Source organism: Cebus imitator, unplaced genomic scaffold, assembly GCF_001604975.1.
Source record: "Cebus imitator isolate Cc_AM_T3 unplaced genomic scaffold, Cebus_imitator-1.0 Scaffold68, whole genome shotgun sequence".
NCBI lineage: Eukaryota > Metazoa > Chordata > Mammalia > Primates > Cebidae > Cebus > Cebus imitator.
The window spans coordinates 11,055,093-11,069,574 of NW_016107383.1; the positions used below are offsets into that span (position 1 = coordinate 11,055,093).

Consider the following 14,482-nt stretch of genomic DNA (forward strand, 5'->3'; position numbering starts at 1 on the left):
GGTCTCTGTTTCCTGCCTTGGGCCTTGGATTAGTTTCCCACTGCGGCTCTAACAATTACCATAAACTCAGTGGCTTCAAGCAACACAGATTTATTCTCTTATCATCCTAGAAGTGACAAATCTGAGATGGTGCTCACTGGGCTAAAATCAAGGTGTTGGCTGGGCCGGGCTCCTTCTGGAGGCTCTAGGGGAAAAATCTGTTGTCTCGCTGTGTTCAGCCACTAAAGGCTACCTGTATTCCTTGGCTTGTGGCCCCTTCCATTTTTAACACCAGCCATAGCCAGTAAAGTTTTTTGTCACAGTGCATCTCTCTGGTTCTGACACTTCTGCCTCCCTCTTCCTGATTTAAGGACTTCTATTTACATGCTGGGCATGGTGGCTCAGGCCTGTAATCCCAGTACTTTGGGAGGCTGAGGTGGATAGACTGCTTGGGCTTAGGAGTTTGAGACCACCCTGGCCAACATAGTGAAATATTATCCTACAAAAAATACAAAAAAGTTAGCTAGGTGTGGTGGCACACACCTATAGTCCCAGCTGCTTGGGGGGCTAAGGCAGGAATATCACTCAAACCCAGGAGGCCAAGGTTATAATGAGCTGAGATTGTGCCACTGCACTCAAACCTGGAGGACTTGAGATCCTGTCTAAAAAAATAATTAAAAAAAAATTTTTAAAAAGGACTCTTATTTTATTATTTTTTGAAACATGATCTTGCTCTGTTGCTCAGGCTGCTGTGCAGTGGCACGATCTTGGCTCACTGCAGCTGCAACCTCCCAGGCTCAAAGTGATCTTCCCACCTCAGCCTCCCAAGTAGCTGGGAATACAGGTGCCTGCCACCATGCTCAGTTAATTTTTTTACTTTTTGTAGAGATGGGGTCTCACTATGTTACCCAGGCTGGTTCTTAACTCCTGGGCTCAAGCTATCCTTCTGCCTTGGCCTTCCAAAGTGCTGGGATTACAGGTACGAACCATCATGCCCAGCAAGGACCCTTATGATTACATTGAGTCCACCAGGATAATCCAGAAGCATCTCGTTACTTTAAGGTCAGCTAATAGGCAACCTCAATCCCTCTTTTTCATGTAATATATCTAATGGTTCACGGACTAGGGCATGAACATCTTTGGGGGTGGGCTGGAAGGGATTATTCTGCCTACCACAGACGGGCAGTTCTATTTTTTCATATGTCTACATTTGATCTCCCCAGTCTGCTGAGTGACAAGTTCCTTGAACATGAGAGCAAAATGTACTCTTATTCCCTAGCACCTAACAGTACCTGACAGGGGAGAGCTTTTCAGGTGTGCTAGTGGCCTATCCAAGTTGACACAAAAATGACTACCTTTAAAAAGCAACTTGATTCTCATCCAAGGCCCCTCTCCCTGCTAAACCACTATGCAACATGAAGTAGGTCCTGATTCTGAGAGTCTTGATGTGGTGCAATATAAACAGCCATGCCTTTTGTGCATTACCTGCGTCTGCTGTATGAAGCATCAGCCATCGGATGGCAACATTACAATCTCTCAGGCAGTTCAGAAGCCTTGGGATATTGTCCAGAACCATCTCCTCCCTTAAATAACCTTCTTTTAGAAATTGCTGTACTTGAGCATGCACTCTTTCACTGACAGTAGCATATCTGCTTGCCTGGAAAAACAAAAAAATTCAATTACATTTAAAGAGTCATTTATCTTGAAAATAACTCACATTCAAATGAATCCACTGACAAATGGTAACATTTCTATATAAGATGAATGACATATGGACTCCAGTTATAGGGCTCAAAGACAACATTTTATGTAACATGAATGACATGGACCATAGTTAAAGGGCTCGGAGACAAAATTTCTGTATAACATGAATGACATATGGACTCCAGTTACAGGGCTCAAACATGAACATTTCCATATAATTTCTATATAAGTAACATATGGACTACAGTTCTAGGGCTTGAAGACAACGTTTCTATATAAGATGAACAACATATGGACTATAGCTCTAGGGTTCAAAGACAACTGGCTTATTGAACATATTTAAAAAATGCAATCGACTTAGAATTCTGAGACTACTTCCTAGTTCTGGCTGTAGATAAACTTTGGTGTGACTTGGGGCTTAACCCCTGTGTATGGGTTTCTTAAAATTTCCAACGAAGACTTGGACCAAGTAGTTCCTAAGAACTCTTCTATTCTTAACTTAGATGAAAAAGAAACAAAGACAGAAGCTCAATTGCTTGTTCTTGCTAATACTGTTGACAAAGAAGGCAGAACAGAGCAGAAATACTTCAAAATTAAGAGTTCTTCTAAAGGTTTATGAAAGCTTAGCAAAAAATAGACCTTAGTATATCAAAAATGAATTCCCAAACCAGCTTTTTGGAAATTTTGGTCATTCTGCTCTACTTGAAGCAAGTCAAATGTTAAACATCACTAACCTTGCCAAGTTAGTTTAAATCTATGGTATCAAGAAACCTCTTAAAAATGTCACAAATGAGAAAATGCAATTTTAGAAAGAGATTTTAGTAATGAAAAATTAATGTTCTGATGTTGGTAAGTATACAAGTGCCACTTTCTCTAATATAGTTCTAGGAGATGTGCCAACATTGAAATTGTTTTGTGCATTATTTATGGAATTCAATTTATTTGAATAGAACATGATGAAGTTTTTTTGAGTCAATATTGTTTTATCCACACAGGAAACTCAATAACTGAGCCAGAATGAGGAATATAACCACTTAGAAATATCAAATATGCTCCCCAATAAAAAGATTTTATCTTTATTCCTCTACTTAATCGGATGTTTCCTTCTGCCTTGTGTAAGAACAAGAGATAGAATATAAGCATTTAAACTTTAAGATGAATGTCTTGAGTCTTGTTGCTTATTTAGCACATTAGACATGACAAATTTAAATTACAGTGACAGGACATATTATATGTATTCAGTTACCGTCTTCAATCATCCTACTGATAAAAGCATATTAATTCCAGCTATTGGTAAAACGAACTTTGGCCATAAGAATACAGTCTTTAAGCAAAAGTAAACTGAGTCAATTGGGGCATAAGCCACTTATTTGTCTGAGGGTACTGAATCTTCCTTAGAATCCTAATCTTCAATTTACATATGCCATATAACTTAAAAACCTATGATCACTTATCTTATTCTAAGCTATAAAATTCACCTTTTATTAATTACTGCATTAAATTGTCTAAGTGATTATTTTCCAAATTCCTTGGGAAATCTACTTAGCTTATTTGCTACTTCATAAACCAGGCCTGCAATTATTGGAGAATGTCCCCGGATTAGAACCTACCTGTTCTCTGACATTTGAAAGGTCCAAGGTATTGTTTAAAGCAGTTTTTGCAGCTTTGTAAGGTTCCCAAGCATCTGCTAGATTAACTGTGATCCCCATGTAAATACTAATTACCTGAAAGAGGAGACATTCATTCAGTATTTTTTAACTTCCTACTCACTTCAAGGTAAGGGGATGGAATTGTAAAAAGTTACAGACGACAATACCCACTCCTTCATGTTTAAACTCCATCCCAACGAAAAATCAAGATTTTCCAAATGTATAGGTAAGTGTTCCTGATTGTTAATTCCCCTTGTTAATAAAGGCCTCTTTATACCTATTAATGTTTCTTTTTGAAATTCTCTATTGTACAATATTAATGTATATTAATGTTTTCTCACCAATTGTTTTATTGGTTGGCATTTTCCTGGGATATCTTTTTAAAAATCCCTTTCGGTGTGCCAGGGCATTTTTTTAGATGTGTATCTTATAGGTTTCATGTAATTGGATTTTGATCTTTTTTTTTTTTTTTTTTTTTTTTNTTTTTTTGAGATAGTAGTCTTGCTCTGTCGCCAGGTAGAGCAACCTCCATCTCCCAGGTTGAAGCTATTCTCCTGCCTCAGCATCTGGAGTAGCTAGGACCATAGGCACATGCAGCCATGCCCACCTAATTTTTTGTATTTTAGTAGAGACGGAGTTTCACTGTGTTGCCCAGGCTGGTCTCGAACTCCTGAGCTCAGGCAATCTGCCTGTTGCCTTGGCCTCCCAAAGTGTTGGGATTACAGGCGTGAGCCACTGCACCCAGCCTTGGTCTTTTTCAATAGTAAGTATGTCTTTAATTATAGTGTCATGGTCAAAACTTATTTATTAAACTCAGGAACATGAAGCCACACTATCAGTGTTTTCCTCTTGGTTGCTCAACTCCGAGCTCACTAATATGATTCACAGTTGGCCAGGAACCATCACTTGCTAACGTAGGCTGTCCTCATACTACCAATAAATTGAAGGTCCCTCATAAAAGATAATTAATGTGATTCAAAGCTGATATAGAAGCAGAACAAAATCTGCTACCTACAACTATGATACAATTCACTGAATTTTGTGAAAGCCTCTTTGTGTAAAGAAAACATTTCACATATATTAAGTATGAAGCAAGTTTTATTCCTATAAGAATATTTTTGGCCAGGCATGGTGGCTCACACCTGTAATCCCAGCACTTTGGGAGGCTGAGACAGGTGGATCACTTGGGGTCAGGAGTTCGAGACCAGGCTGGCCAACATAGTGAAACCCTGTCTCTACTGAAAATACAAAAATTAGCCAGGCATGGTGGTGCACACCTGTAATGTCAGCTACCAGGGAGGCTGAGCCAGGAGAATCACTTGAACCCAGGAGGCAGAGGTTGCAGTGAGCTGAGACTGCACCGCTGCACTCCAGCCTGGGTGACAGAGCAAGACTCTGTTTCAAAAAAATATATATTTTAAAATGTAACAATGCTTACAGAGATACAAGCATATCCTTGCAATAATATAAACTTTAACAACTCATCACCGTTAGCTTATAGGTAAAACTTTATTATAAAGTGAAATTCCTATTCACAAAGTGACGAATTAGATGAATTCAGCTAGCTTACATTCAGAAAACAGAAAAGAATAAACAAATCCTTACACAACTTAGTTGTAATCTCAGTAGGTAAAACAAGATAAATTTTAATAAATGGTTTAATTTTGAGAGTATCCATTTTAGAAAAAGACTAATGGGTTCTTCAGGATATCTCCTGACTCATATATTCCTTCATGCTACAATTATAAAATTTTCAACACACTTAGAGCAACTTTACCTAAGTGATGTTATGTCTCATTATTTACAACATTACAACCTCTGGGTTAAAGGCCAAAAGAATAGGAAATTAGTTGTCTAACACATTTACTATAGGGGAAAATAATTAGCAATACTTGCCCAATTATCTGGAAAGTATTTATCCACGATCTCTCTCATTTTTGCTGGATGGGTGTGAAGAATGGAAGGGTCAAAGTAGAGAATCACGTACAGCATGGCAGCTTGGTTTGCCAGGGCCGTGCTGCGATGCTCCGGCAAAGGATAAGCTGAGACCTGCAATGTTGAGACGACATCCCGAGAGGGAGCTGTTGGCAATATTTGCGCGTAGACATGCCCAAATTAAACTCTGGTTGTAGGACACATCAGTTTCTCCAAAGCCCATCACCTTTCAGGATCTTGGACACTGGAAGCCATTCTCAGACTGTGCCATTGCTTGCCAGGTCTTCCTTCTTATCCCTAACCCCATAATATTCTCTTCCTTCCAGCCCTTGACTCTACTGCAAATCTAAGTCTTCTCTTAAGAAAAAAAAAAGAAAAAAAGTCCTATCCCTGTGTCTCCCACCACTTGTCCTTTGTTGTATCTTACCCGTTAGAGACAATTCTTAGAATTGATAGGCTCTACTGGCTGTTGCTATTTTCTCACTTTCTGTTTATTATTCAACTCACTGAAATTTGACCTCCACCATCACCCCAGTGGAATTCCCTAAGGTCGCTCATGACCTCACAACCATCCAATTTGCCAGCTTCTTTTAGGACTCCCACTTAAACTCTCTGAGGAATGAAACCCTCTCCTCTTCTGGTTTCCCAGATACCACTCTCTCTTCTCAATCTCCTTTGCTGAGTCCTCATCTTCTACCTTTTAAATGCAGGTGTTCCTTAAGGGTCCATCCCCTCATGTACTAGAAATCCTGGGCGGCACACAGCACATATTAATTACCTTGAGCTCCCATAAGCAAGGAGAGACATTGTTATAAGGACAGACATAGCCATGTCACATGAAACCTGCAGGCAGGAATGTGGCCAGGCCACAGGCAGGAATGTGGCCAGGCCACGGGCAGGGGCTGGGGCTGGGAACCGAAATGCCTTATTTCTCTCCCTGATGTGTGGGCCCAACTTTTCTCTCCCTCCAGGCTACTGTCCATATACATGGCAGAATGAGGCTGCCTGCAGACTCCCAGTTTTGCATGTTGGGTAAACTCCAATCCAGGAACTGGTTTTCAGGCCCAATTCCAAATTACTTGGAGACAGAGAATCTCATCAGCTATGACCAGGGATGGGGGAGGTGTAGGACAGAGAGTGGGGTGGACACACACAACAACCACAATTGAACCCTTGTGCTAATAAATAATAAAGATCATAGGGCAAGGAGAAAATAGAAACACACTGCTTTCAGGAAGACATGGAATAAGAGGCGATTAGGAATAAGACACTCTGAATTCACACAGACCAAATTCAAATTATGGCTCTGCTACTTAGTAATAGGAACTCGAGGAAATTATTTAAGCTCTCCAAGTCTTATTTTTCTCAACAGCAGCATAGGGATAATGCCATGTACTTTACAGGGCTGTTGTGAGGAACAGAGAAATGGTATAGGAACAAAACCTCCTTTGTGGCTGGTTTAGACTGAATTCTCAATGAAAGGCAACAATTATTACAGAGACTTGGCATCTGCTGATTTTGAATTGTCCTAAAACAACCAAAAAAAACCCTCTTATTTATACTTAACATATTCACACAAAAAACTAACAAGTTACCTAAAGAACTGCACAGATCAGGTTCATTCTGTGATAAATGATATCCACAGTTATCACAGGCCTCTTTACTCCCCCACTTTTTTTTTTTTTTGAGACAGAGTTTTGCTCTTGTTGCCCAGGCTGGAGTGCAATGGTGCGATCTCAGCTCAGCAACACCTCCACCTCCCAGGTTCAAGCAATTCTCCTGCCTCCGTCTCCCAAGTAGCTAGGATTGCAGGCATGTGCCACCACACCCAGCTAATTCTGTATTTTTAGTAGAGATAGGGTTTCTGCAAGTTGGTCAGGCTGTTCTCGAACTCTTGACCTCAGGTGATCTGCCCGTCTTGGCCTCCCAAAGTGCTGGGATTACAGGTGTTAGTCCCTGCACGTGGCCTCTTTATTCCCTAATAATAATTTTTACAAATATTTAAAAATATAACATCTAAAATTATGTTTTCTTCAGAACAATGAAGTCAAATGGTAATTTTCTTTGGTGTTGTTTAAAGGAAGTAAATAATACTACACATACTGGCAAGGGGAGTGGGACAATTTTCAAATGCTGCTTGATCTTTACAGCCTTGCTCAGGTTGCCTCCTTTCCTGGACTCTTCTTACCTTCCTTTTGTCACCTGTTGTGACCTTGCTGTTACTCCTGCATGCTCTGGTGGCACCCTTTGGTCCCCTAAGATAACACCCATCCTGCTTTACTATAATCTTGTTATCTGTCCTTCCTAAGCTACAAGCTCAGTATGAGTAGGAATGTGGCCAGGCTTCTTCGGTAATGGGTCCCCAGCACCTAGCATGTGAATGGGCACATATCACACATTCAACAACTACTTCTTGAATGAATGACTAAAATAATGCATCTTCTTCCTAATAACTCAAATTCTGCCAAAATTAGTAACCCTCTTTCCTTTATCATCCTGGAGCACAACTCAAAAGGTTTTAAAAAGCTTCTAGGTGCTTTCACTCTTTTGGAAAAGGAAGGAAGGAAAGGAGTAATTAAAGAGGGAAGTGAAATCAGTCTGTTAAACTGTCTTAATAGGTCTTAACAGATTTAATTCCCACCTGGTTGTAAATATCATCAGATCTCAGTCGACCAATAACCATACTGATGAAGGATTCGTTGATAGGCACTCTCTGGAAATAGCTCTCGGGATAATTGGGTGGTCTTTTGGCACCTGGTTGGCCAGAATAACCTGTACTTCGAAGCAGCTTACAAATATCATCCATATTTGAATCAGCAGAAGATCGTGCAGCACTGAGTCATATTCACAATGGGAAACAAAGGTCCAAACCACACATATTAGAAACTGAAAAGTCCAACAAAGGAGAAGAATTCCATTCTACTTTGACTCAATACAGTTTTAGATATGACCATAAATCCATCTATATCCTCAAGATTCAAAATTATATGTGTGTGTGTGTGTGTGTGTGTGTGTGTGTGTATGTGTACATAACGTGTACACACACACACACACACACACACACACACACACACACACGTATATATACGTATGAGTGCAGTGGCGTGATCTTGGCTCACTGCAACCTCTGCCTCCAGGTTAAGGCAATTCTCCTGCCTCAGCCTCCTGAGTAGCTGGGATTACAAGCAACTGCCACCATGCCTGGCTAATTTTTGTATTTTAGTAGAGATGGGTTTTCACCATGTTGGCTAGGCTGGTCTTGAACACCTGACCTCAACTGATCCGCCCACCTTGGCCTTCCAAAGTGCTGGGATTACAGGTGTGAGCCACTGTGCCTGGCCTCAAAATTATAGTTTTGAAAGCCTGTTTAGAAGATGGGTATTCATACTATGTAAAGGTCCATAATCCCTTTTCCAAAACCTTTGGGACTGGATTTGTTTCAGAATATAGCATTTTTCAAATATAAGAAAGTAATATGGCACATAGATCATATACAATATATATTATATACAATATAGCACTCTAGCAGGGTCTGAATTGGCATCCCATGATCAACATAGGTGAATAATTCTGGAGGAAAATTTATAAATACTTACAAAAGTGAGATAAGTGAAGACTAAATACAGCCTCACATCTGTTCCAGGCAAGTTTTGAATCCAAATGATTTCAGGTTAGATCAGGTTTTGCTGCCAAATGAATTACTACGTATATGTACATGTGTGTTGTGTATGTGCTTGTGAATATATATTTTTTCACAGCTCTTTGGACTTGAAAATCGTGGATAAAGAAGGTGAACCTGACATTTTACAAATTAATAAAAAATATTATGTCAATTCAAACTGAAATATATACTAACTTTTTTCTTGGCAAGCTGTTCCTTCTATAGAGATCTAACAAATATGTCTGTGATTTTCAGGGTGGAATAGTAAGCTCCAAAAGAAATGAACTAGATTCGAAGAATATGAGACTTGGAGATGATCTCCTATTTGCTGTAAGAATCTCTTTTGCCACGACTGTGACTTGGAAGTGTTCAGTGTCACTTCAATAATGAATGCTCACAGGGCCGGGCGCGGTAGCTCATGCCTGTAATCCCAGCACTTTGGGAGGCCGAGGCGGGTGGATCACGAGGTCAAGAGATCGAGACCATCCTGGTCAACATGGTGAAACCCCGTCTCTCCTAAAAATACAAAAAATTAGCTGGGCATGGTGGGGCGTGCTTGTAATCCCAGCTACTCAAGAGGCTGAGGCAGGAGAATTGCCTGAACCCAGGAGGCGGAGGTTGCAGTGAGCCGAGATTGCGCCATTGCACTCCAGCCTGGGTAACAACGGCAAAACTCCGTCTCAAAAAAAAAAAAAGAATGCTCACATTCTAATGAATTAGATGTTGTAAAGCCGTATTTTCAAACTGGGCTTGATGAGCCAATATTTTTTTGTTGTTCTTTATACTATTTATAGTTTTTGTTTTTCCAAGTACTCTCAGAAATATAGGAAAGGCCATTCAAATCTCATTTTCAAAATCATGGGTGTTAAAACAGCTTGGTCAGCCGGGTGCGGTGGCTCATGGCTGTAATCCCAGCACTTTGGAAGGCTGAGGTGGGCGGATCATGAGGTCAAGAGATCAAGACCAGCCTGGCCAACATGGTGAAACCCCATCTCTACTAAAAATACGAAAATTAGCTGGGTGTGGTGGCCTGCGCCTGTAGTCCCAGCTACTCAGAAGGCTGAGGCAGGAGAATCACTTGAACCCGGGAGGGGGAGGTTGCAGTGAGCTGAGATCGTGCCACTGTACTCCAGCCTGGCAACAGAGCGAGACTCCGTCTCAATAAAAGAAATATAGCTTGGTCAAACTGACATGAATGAACACAGATAGAAAACTCCCTTCGAATACTGATACAGCTGAAAGGAAAAGTCTAGTTGTGGACCCTAAGATTAATTTCCTGCTGAGGACACAGTAGTAACTGGTATTGCAAAAGTATAACGTTCCCAAAGAACCCCCTTCTCCTTGAGAGTCTTGCCTGTTTGTCCTAATTTTTAAGTTTGAAAAGGTTAATTCTACTCCTTCCATCTTTAGCTCAAGCTCCTAATTGACTCCTTCTTACTGAATCTTTGCTGAATCTTTCTTCTCTGAATCTTCACTATTTCCAACACTGACCTGGTATTCCATTTTTAGCTCATTCCACAAATTGAAAACCTGTGTGTTAGATACTAAAATTAAAAACCTGGTCAAGGTGGCTCCTGGTTTCAAAAACTTACTCCTGAAGAATCACAGTTCTGTTTAGATAGAGACAACAAATAATCGTGGATATGTGCTGTTGCTTGATTTGTTTCTGTTTCTATGCAAACATTTGAGAAAATTCATTTTCAACCTGCCTCTGAATGACAACTTTTCAAAGTCATCAAGCTGAAAATGACAACAGAAGGCACACTGATTCCCTTATATCTGCCAAGGAGTTTCTAGCTGCTTTTACTCAAAAACAAAAACAAAAACAGAAACAACCTTCATTAGATTTTTAAGACTCTTTGAAATTTAGCCTCAAAATAAAGAAAGTTCACAATATAGACTCCTTTTTAAAAACTGTATTTATCATTAGGGACAGTATCCATACCTATAATAATATATAATATATAGAATATTTTATATGCAATATATAGATTTTACAATCTATATTATGAAATATAACAGGGCATAATTGTTATATTCCTAAAATATGCTCAGAAGAGATAAGGATCTTACATTTTTTTTTTTTGAGACAGAGTCTTGCTCTGTCGCCCAGGCTAGAGAGTGCAGTGGTGTGATCTCGGCTCACTGCAACCTCCACCTCCCAGGTTCAAGCAATTCTCCTGCTTCAGCCTCCCCAGTAGGTGGGATTACAAGCACCCACCACCACACCCGGCTGATTTTTGTAGCTTTGGTAGAAACAGGGATTCACCATGTTGGCTAGGCTGGTCTCGAACTCCTGACCTCAGACGATCTGCCTGCCTCAGCTTCCCAAAGTGTTGGGATTATGGACATGAGCCACCACACCTGGCCGAACTGTATGAGACAGAGTCTCACTCTGTTGCCAGGCGCCAGGCTGGAGTACAGTGGCGCGATCTTGGCTCACTGAAACATCTGCCTCCCGGGTTCAAGAAATTCTCCTGCCTCAGTCTCCCGAGTAGCTGGTACTACAGGCACACGCCACCACACCCAGCTAATTTTTGTATTTTAGTACAAAAATACCATGTTGGCCAGGATGGTCTCAATCTTTTGACCTCGTGATCTGTCCACCTCAGCCTCCCAAAGTGCTAGCCACCGTGCCTGGCTGGAATCGTATACTTTCTTACCCATTTTTTTATTATTGCTGTTCACAGTAGAAAGAGTATGGGAACATAAACTGCATTTTACCAACAGCAGTGTTTTGGAAGTACAGCCCTAGCCCAGGAATACCTGTATCGGTAGTAAGAAACCAGCATCCTCTCTCTGACTTCTCCTTCAATCTTTTGGTCAATGACCAGTAGCATAACTCCATATAAGTATAGTGCTTCACACTAGGAAGAGAAGAGGACAAAAGCCAAAATCACAGGATTATACATTCTTAGGGAGTAAAGTTGGTAATCATTAAAAATATCACATTTCTCCAAAAAGTTGTAGATTTCAAGGAAAAGGTAGGTTTCCTCCAAAGAGCTCTTACCTTCTTGCAAAATGGGCCTTGAAGTTTATGTGAAATAGAGTTTAATTCCCAGTGATGATCTTTCAGCTGGCCTATTTTGGCTCTTTTGCTTGGGACACCAAAATAGTATCCCAATATTGTGAATACCTCTTCATCATAAAGTCATTCACTTATTCAATAAGCATTTCTTAAATGGTCAGTATGTACTGGGCACCAGGACAGATGCCTGGGATGCAAAAAGTAAGTAAGACAGAATTCTTACAACGAGGAAGCTCATAACTTCCACATAACTTTTAATTGTTTTAAATTCTGTTCAAAGTCCATGTTCTAAACTCAGATATGGACCTGCCAGTTCGAAGATAATTAAAAGCTCATTTCACTTCTCTTTAAAGAATGGTATTTCTTATGTATTTGTGGCTTAAAGGGAAAAAAAAAGTGGTACTAAGTTTGATATTCTTGAGTTTCATTTTAAATAATCACTATTACTTACCAGAAGTTGTTTTCCATCTTCATTGAGAAGCACAGTTTCTAAGGTTTGCTGGATATAAACCCCTTCATTGAGATCATCCAGATATCTAGAAATAAAACCCCAGAGCAAGCTATTAATTTATAATAGAAACTTTAACGTAATCTTTAAAGAAGGAAAGATTTTTAAAAGATAAGGCAGGCTACTAGGCATTCTGGCCTTTAGTTCATGGTCCTTCATGTTCTGAAGAATGGAGTCTTATAAACTGATTTAGGGCCACAGTTTGACATTTACGGCTGTTACAAGTAACACAAATATTCCCTAGTCCTGATTTATGAATTACAAGTATCTAGGAGTAAAGGCAGAAAAACATGGAATATCTATCTAGTTTAAAAGTTAATGAGTAATGAATTCTTAAGAAATACAGAAGAGACAGAAAGTTAATGATAAAAATAAGTTCTTTTTCCCAATTTTCACATATAATACACTAGAATATGATAATAAATGACAGGATTGGAAGCTCTACAACTTAGCATAAACTAAGTTTATTATGATACCTCACAAGAGAAGGACATTACAGTAAAACTTTAAAATTCTTAAGATGACCAGTGCCACAGGAAGAAAAAGACAACTATATACAGTATAAACTAGGAAATTTTATAGTAACTCAGAGAGATTTATATGTTGTTGTGTGTCCTGTTCCCTCTCCACTATTTACTACCAGAATAAGCTATTACTAAATTGATCAGTACCTGTTTAAGTCTACAATATATTTATGCACACTTTGAAATGCTAAATAAAATCTGGTCACAATTTCTATGTTGTTTTCACGAAATTCTTCATCTAAATCCTGTAGCTCTGGTTTAGCGTCCAGTTTGCTTTCCCATAATTCTGGACCCTAAGGAAAAAAAAAACACATGTATATGAATGTCAGTAAGGTGACAATTTCTACACAGTCTTCTAAAAATTTGTTCTTATGTTCTTAAATATCTCAAACTTAAAGCAGAGCAACAGAAAGCAATGAAGATAACAGAAGCCTAGATATAAAATCCCTTTGAGAAAAATGAATTTGAATTGCAACCAAGAGTAGCATGCTTTGAGTATGGGGCCCTTCAATGTGAAATATCAAAGTTATCTTTTAAAAATACAATTATATTGTGTTAGGGCTTTCACATAATATCTTCGACTTACTTTCAAGTTAGTAGCTGTTATTAAATTTAGTCCAAAGGTTTTCTCTGTAGCTTTTTCCATAATTACCTAACCTTACAGAGTTTCATGGTTCCCAGAGAAAATATGCTTTTACAGAAAAGACAACAATAAAGATGCCAGAGGAAGATTACCTTAAAATAGCTGAAATCAAATATGATATCTCCATATTTCTGTTGATCAGCTCTGTCTTTTAACCTGAACACAGCAGGAATAAACTCAGAGAGCCTCAAAAGTTCAGCAATGATGGCATTACCACAGGAAACAATCCTTAGGATTGCTTGGCCGCAGAGGTTGTTCTCGGCTAGAAAGTCCACCATTGTGAGCAGGACTGACTACTCCGTGCCTGGACACTGGGAATGATTAACTGGCCTCAGAGCTGGTATCTGTAGATTATTAGATGAAACCAGGTGTGCAGAGAGATTGGCTGCTCCATTAAATAACCTGTAACCAAAAAAAAAGTATGAAAATCTCAATTAATTCCTGCAGAAGGTTTGCTCAGTTGTGTCAAAGAAGAAGAAAAAAAAAAAAAGAAAATCTCAATTTAAGGATGCACATGTGTATACATATGAAACACATAGTATTTTTTTCCAAAACTCACTAAAAAAAATTGTAAGAAATAATGAGTTCCTTTATGGGGGAAAGGGTATTTATCCTTCACTCTTCATATTTGCCATGTGGAGGTACTTTGCTAGATTAACATTCTTGGCCTCTTCTTCAACATGTTAGTCACTTCTCCTCTTGAGAAAAAGGTATGATATAGCTCATCGCTGAGCTGGGGGAAGGAACCCCTGGGCATGCGTGGCTTCAATGTACCCCACTGCTATCTAATCTCAGAAGCGGTATCTTTCATTTCTATCCTATTTCCTCTTTTCTTTTTTTTTTTTTTTTCC

At 39.4% G+C, this 14,482-nt stretch overlaps 1 protein-coding gene across 1 annotated transcript in view; it reads right to left on the reverse strand.

Annotated features, from left to right (window-relative positions):
* Positions 1–14,482, reverse strand: part of WASHC5 (WASH complex subunit 5) — a 71,684-nt gene that overhangs the window by 51,027 nt on the left and 6,175 nt on the right. The window contains exons 2-9 of the mRNA XM_017530767.2: positions 13,724–14,033; positions 13,136–13,281; positions 12,408–12,492; positions 11,695–11,795; positions 7,909–8,101; positions 5,229–5,381; positions 3,294–3,407; positions 1,465–1,636 (exon numbers count right to left, since the gene is read on the reverse strand). Of these exons, the coding sequence (XP_017386256.1) occupies positions 1,465–1,636; positions 3,294–3,407; positions 5,229–5,381; positions 7,909–8,101; positions 11,695–11,795; positions 12,408–12,492; positions 13,136–13,281; positions 13,724–13,909 (1,150 nt within the window). The 5' untranslated portion in view covers positions 13,910–14,033. The remainder of the gene's footprint in view (positions 1–1,464; positions 1,637–3,293; positions 3,408–5,228; positions 5,382–7,908; positions 8,102–11,694; positions 11,796–12,407; positions 12,493–13,135; positions 13,282–13,723; positions 14,034–14,482) is intronic.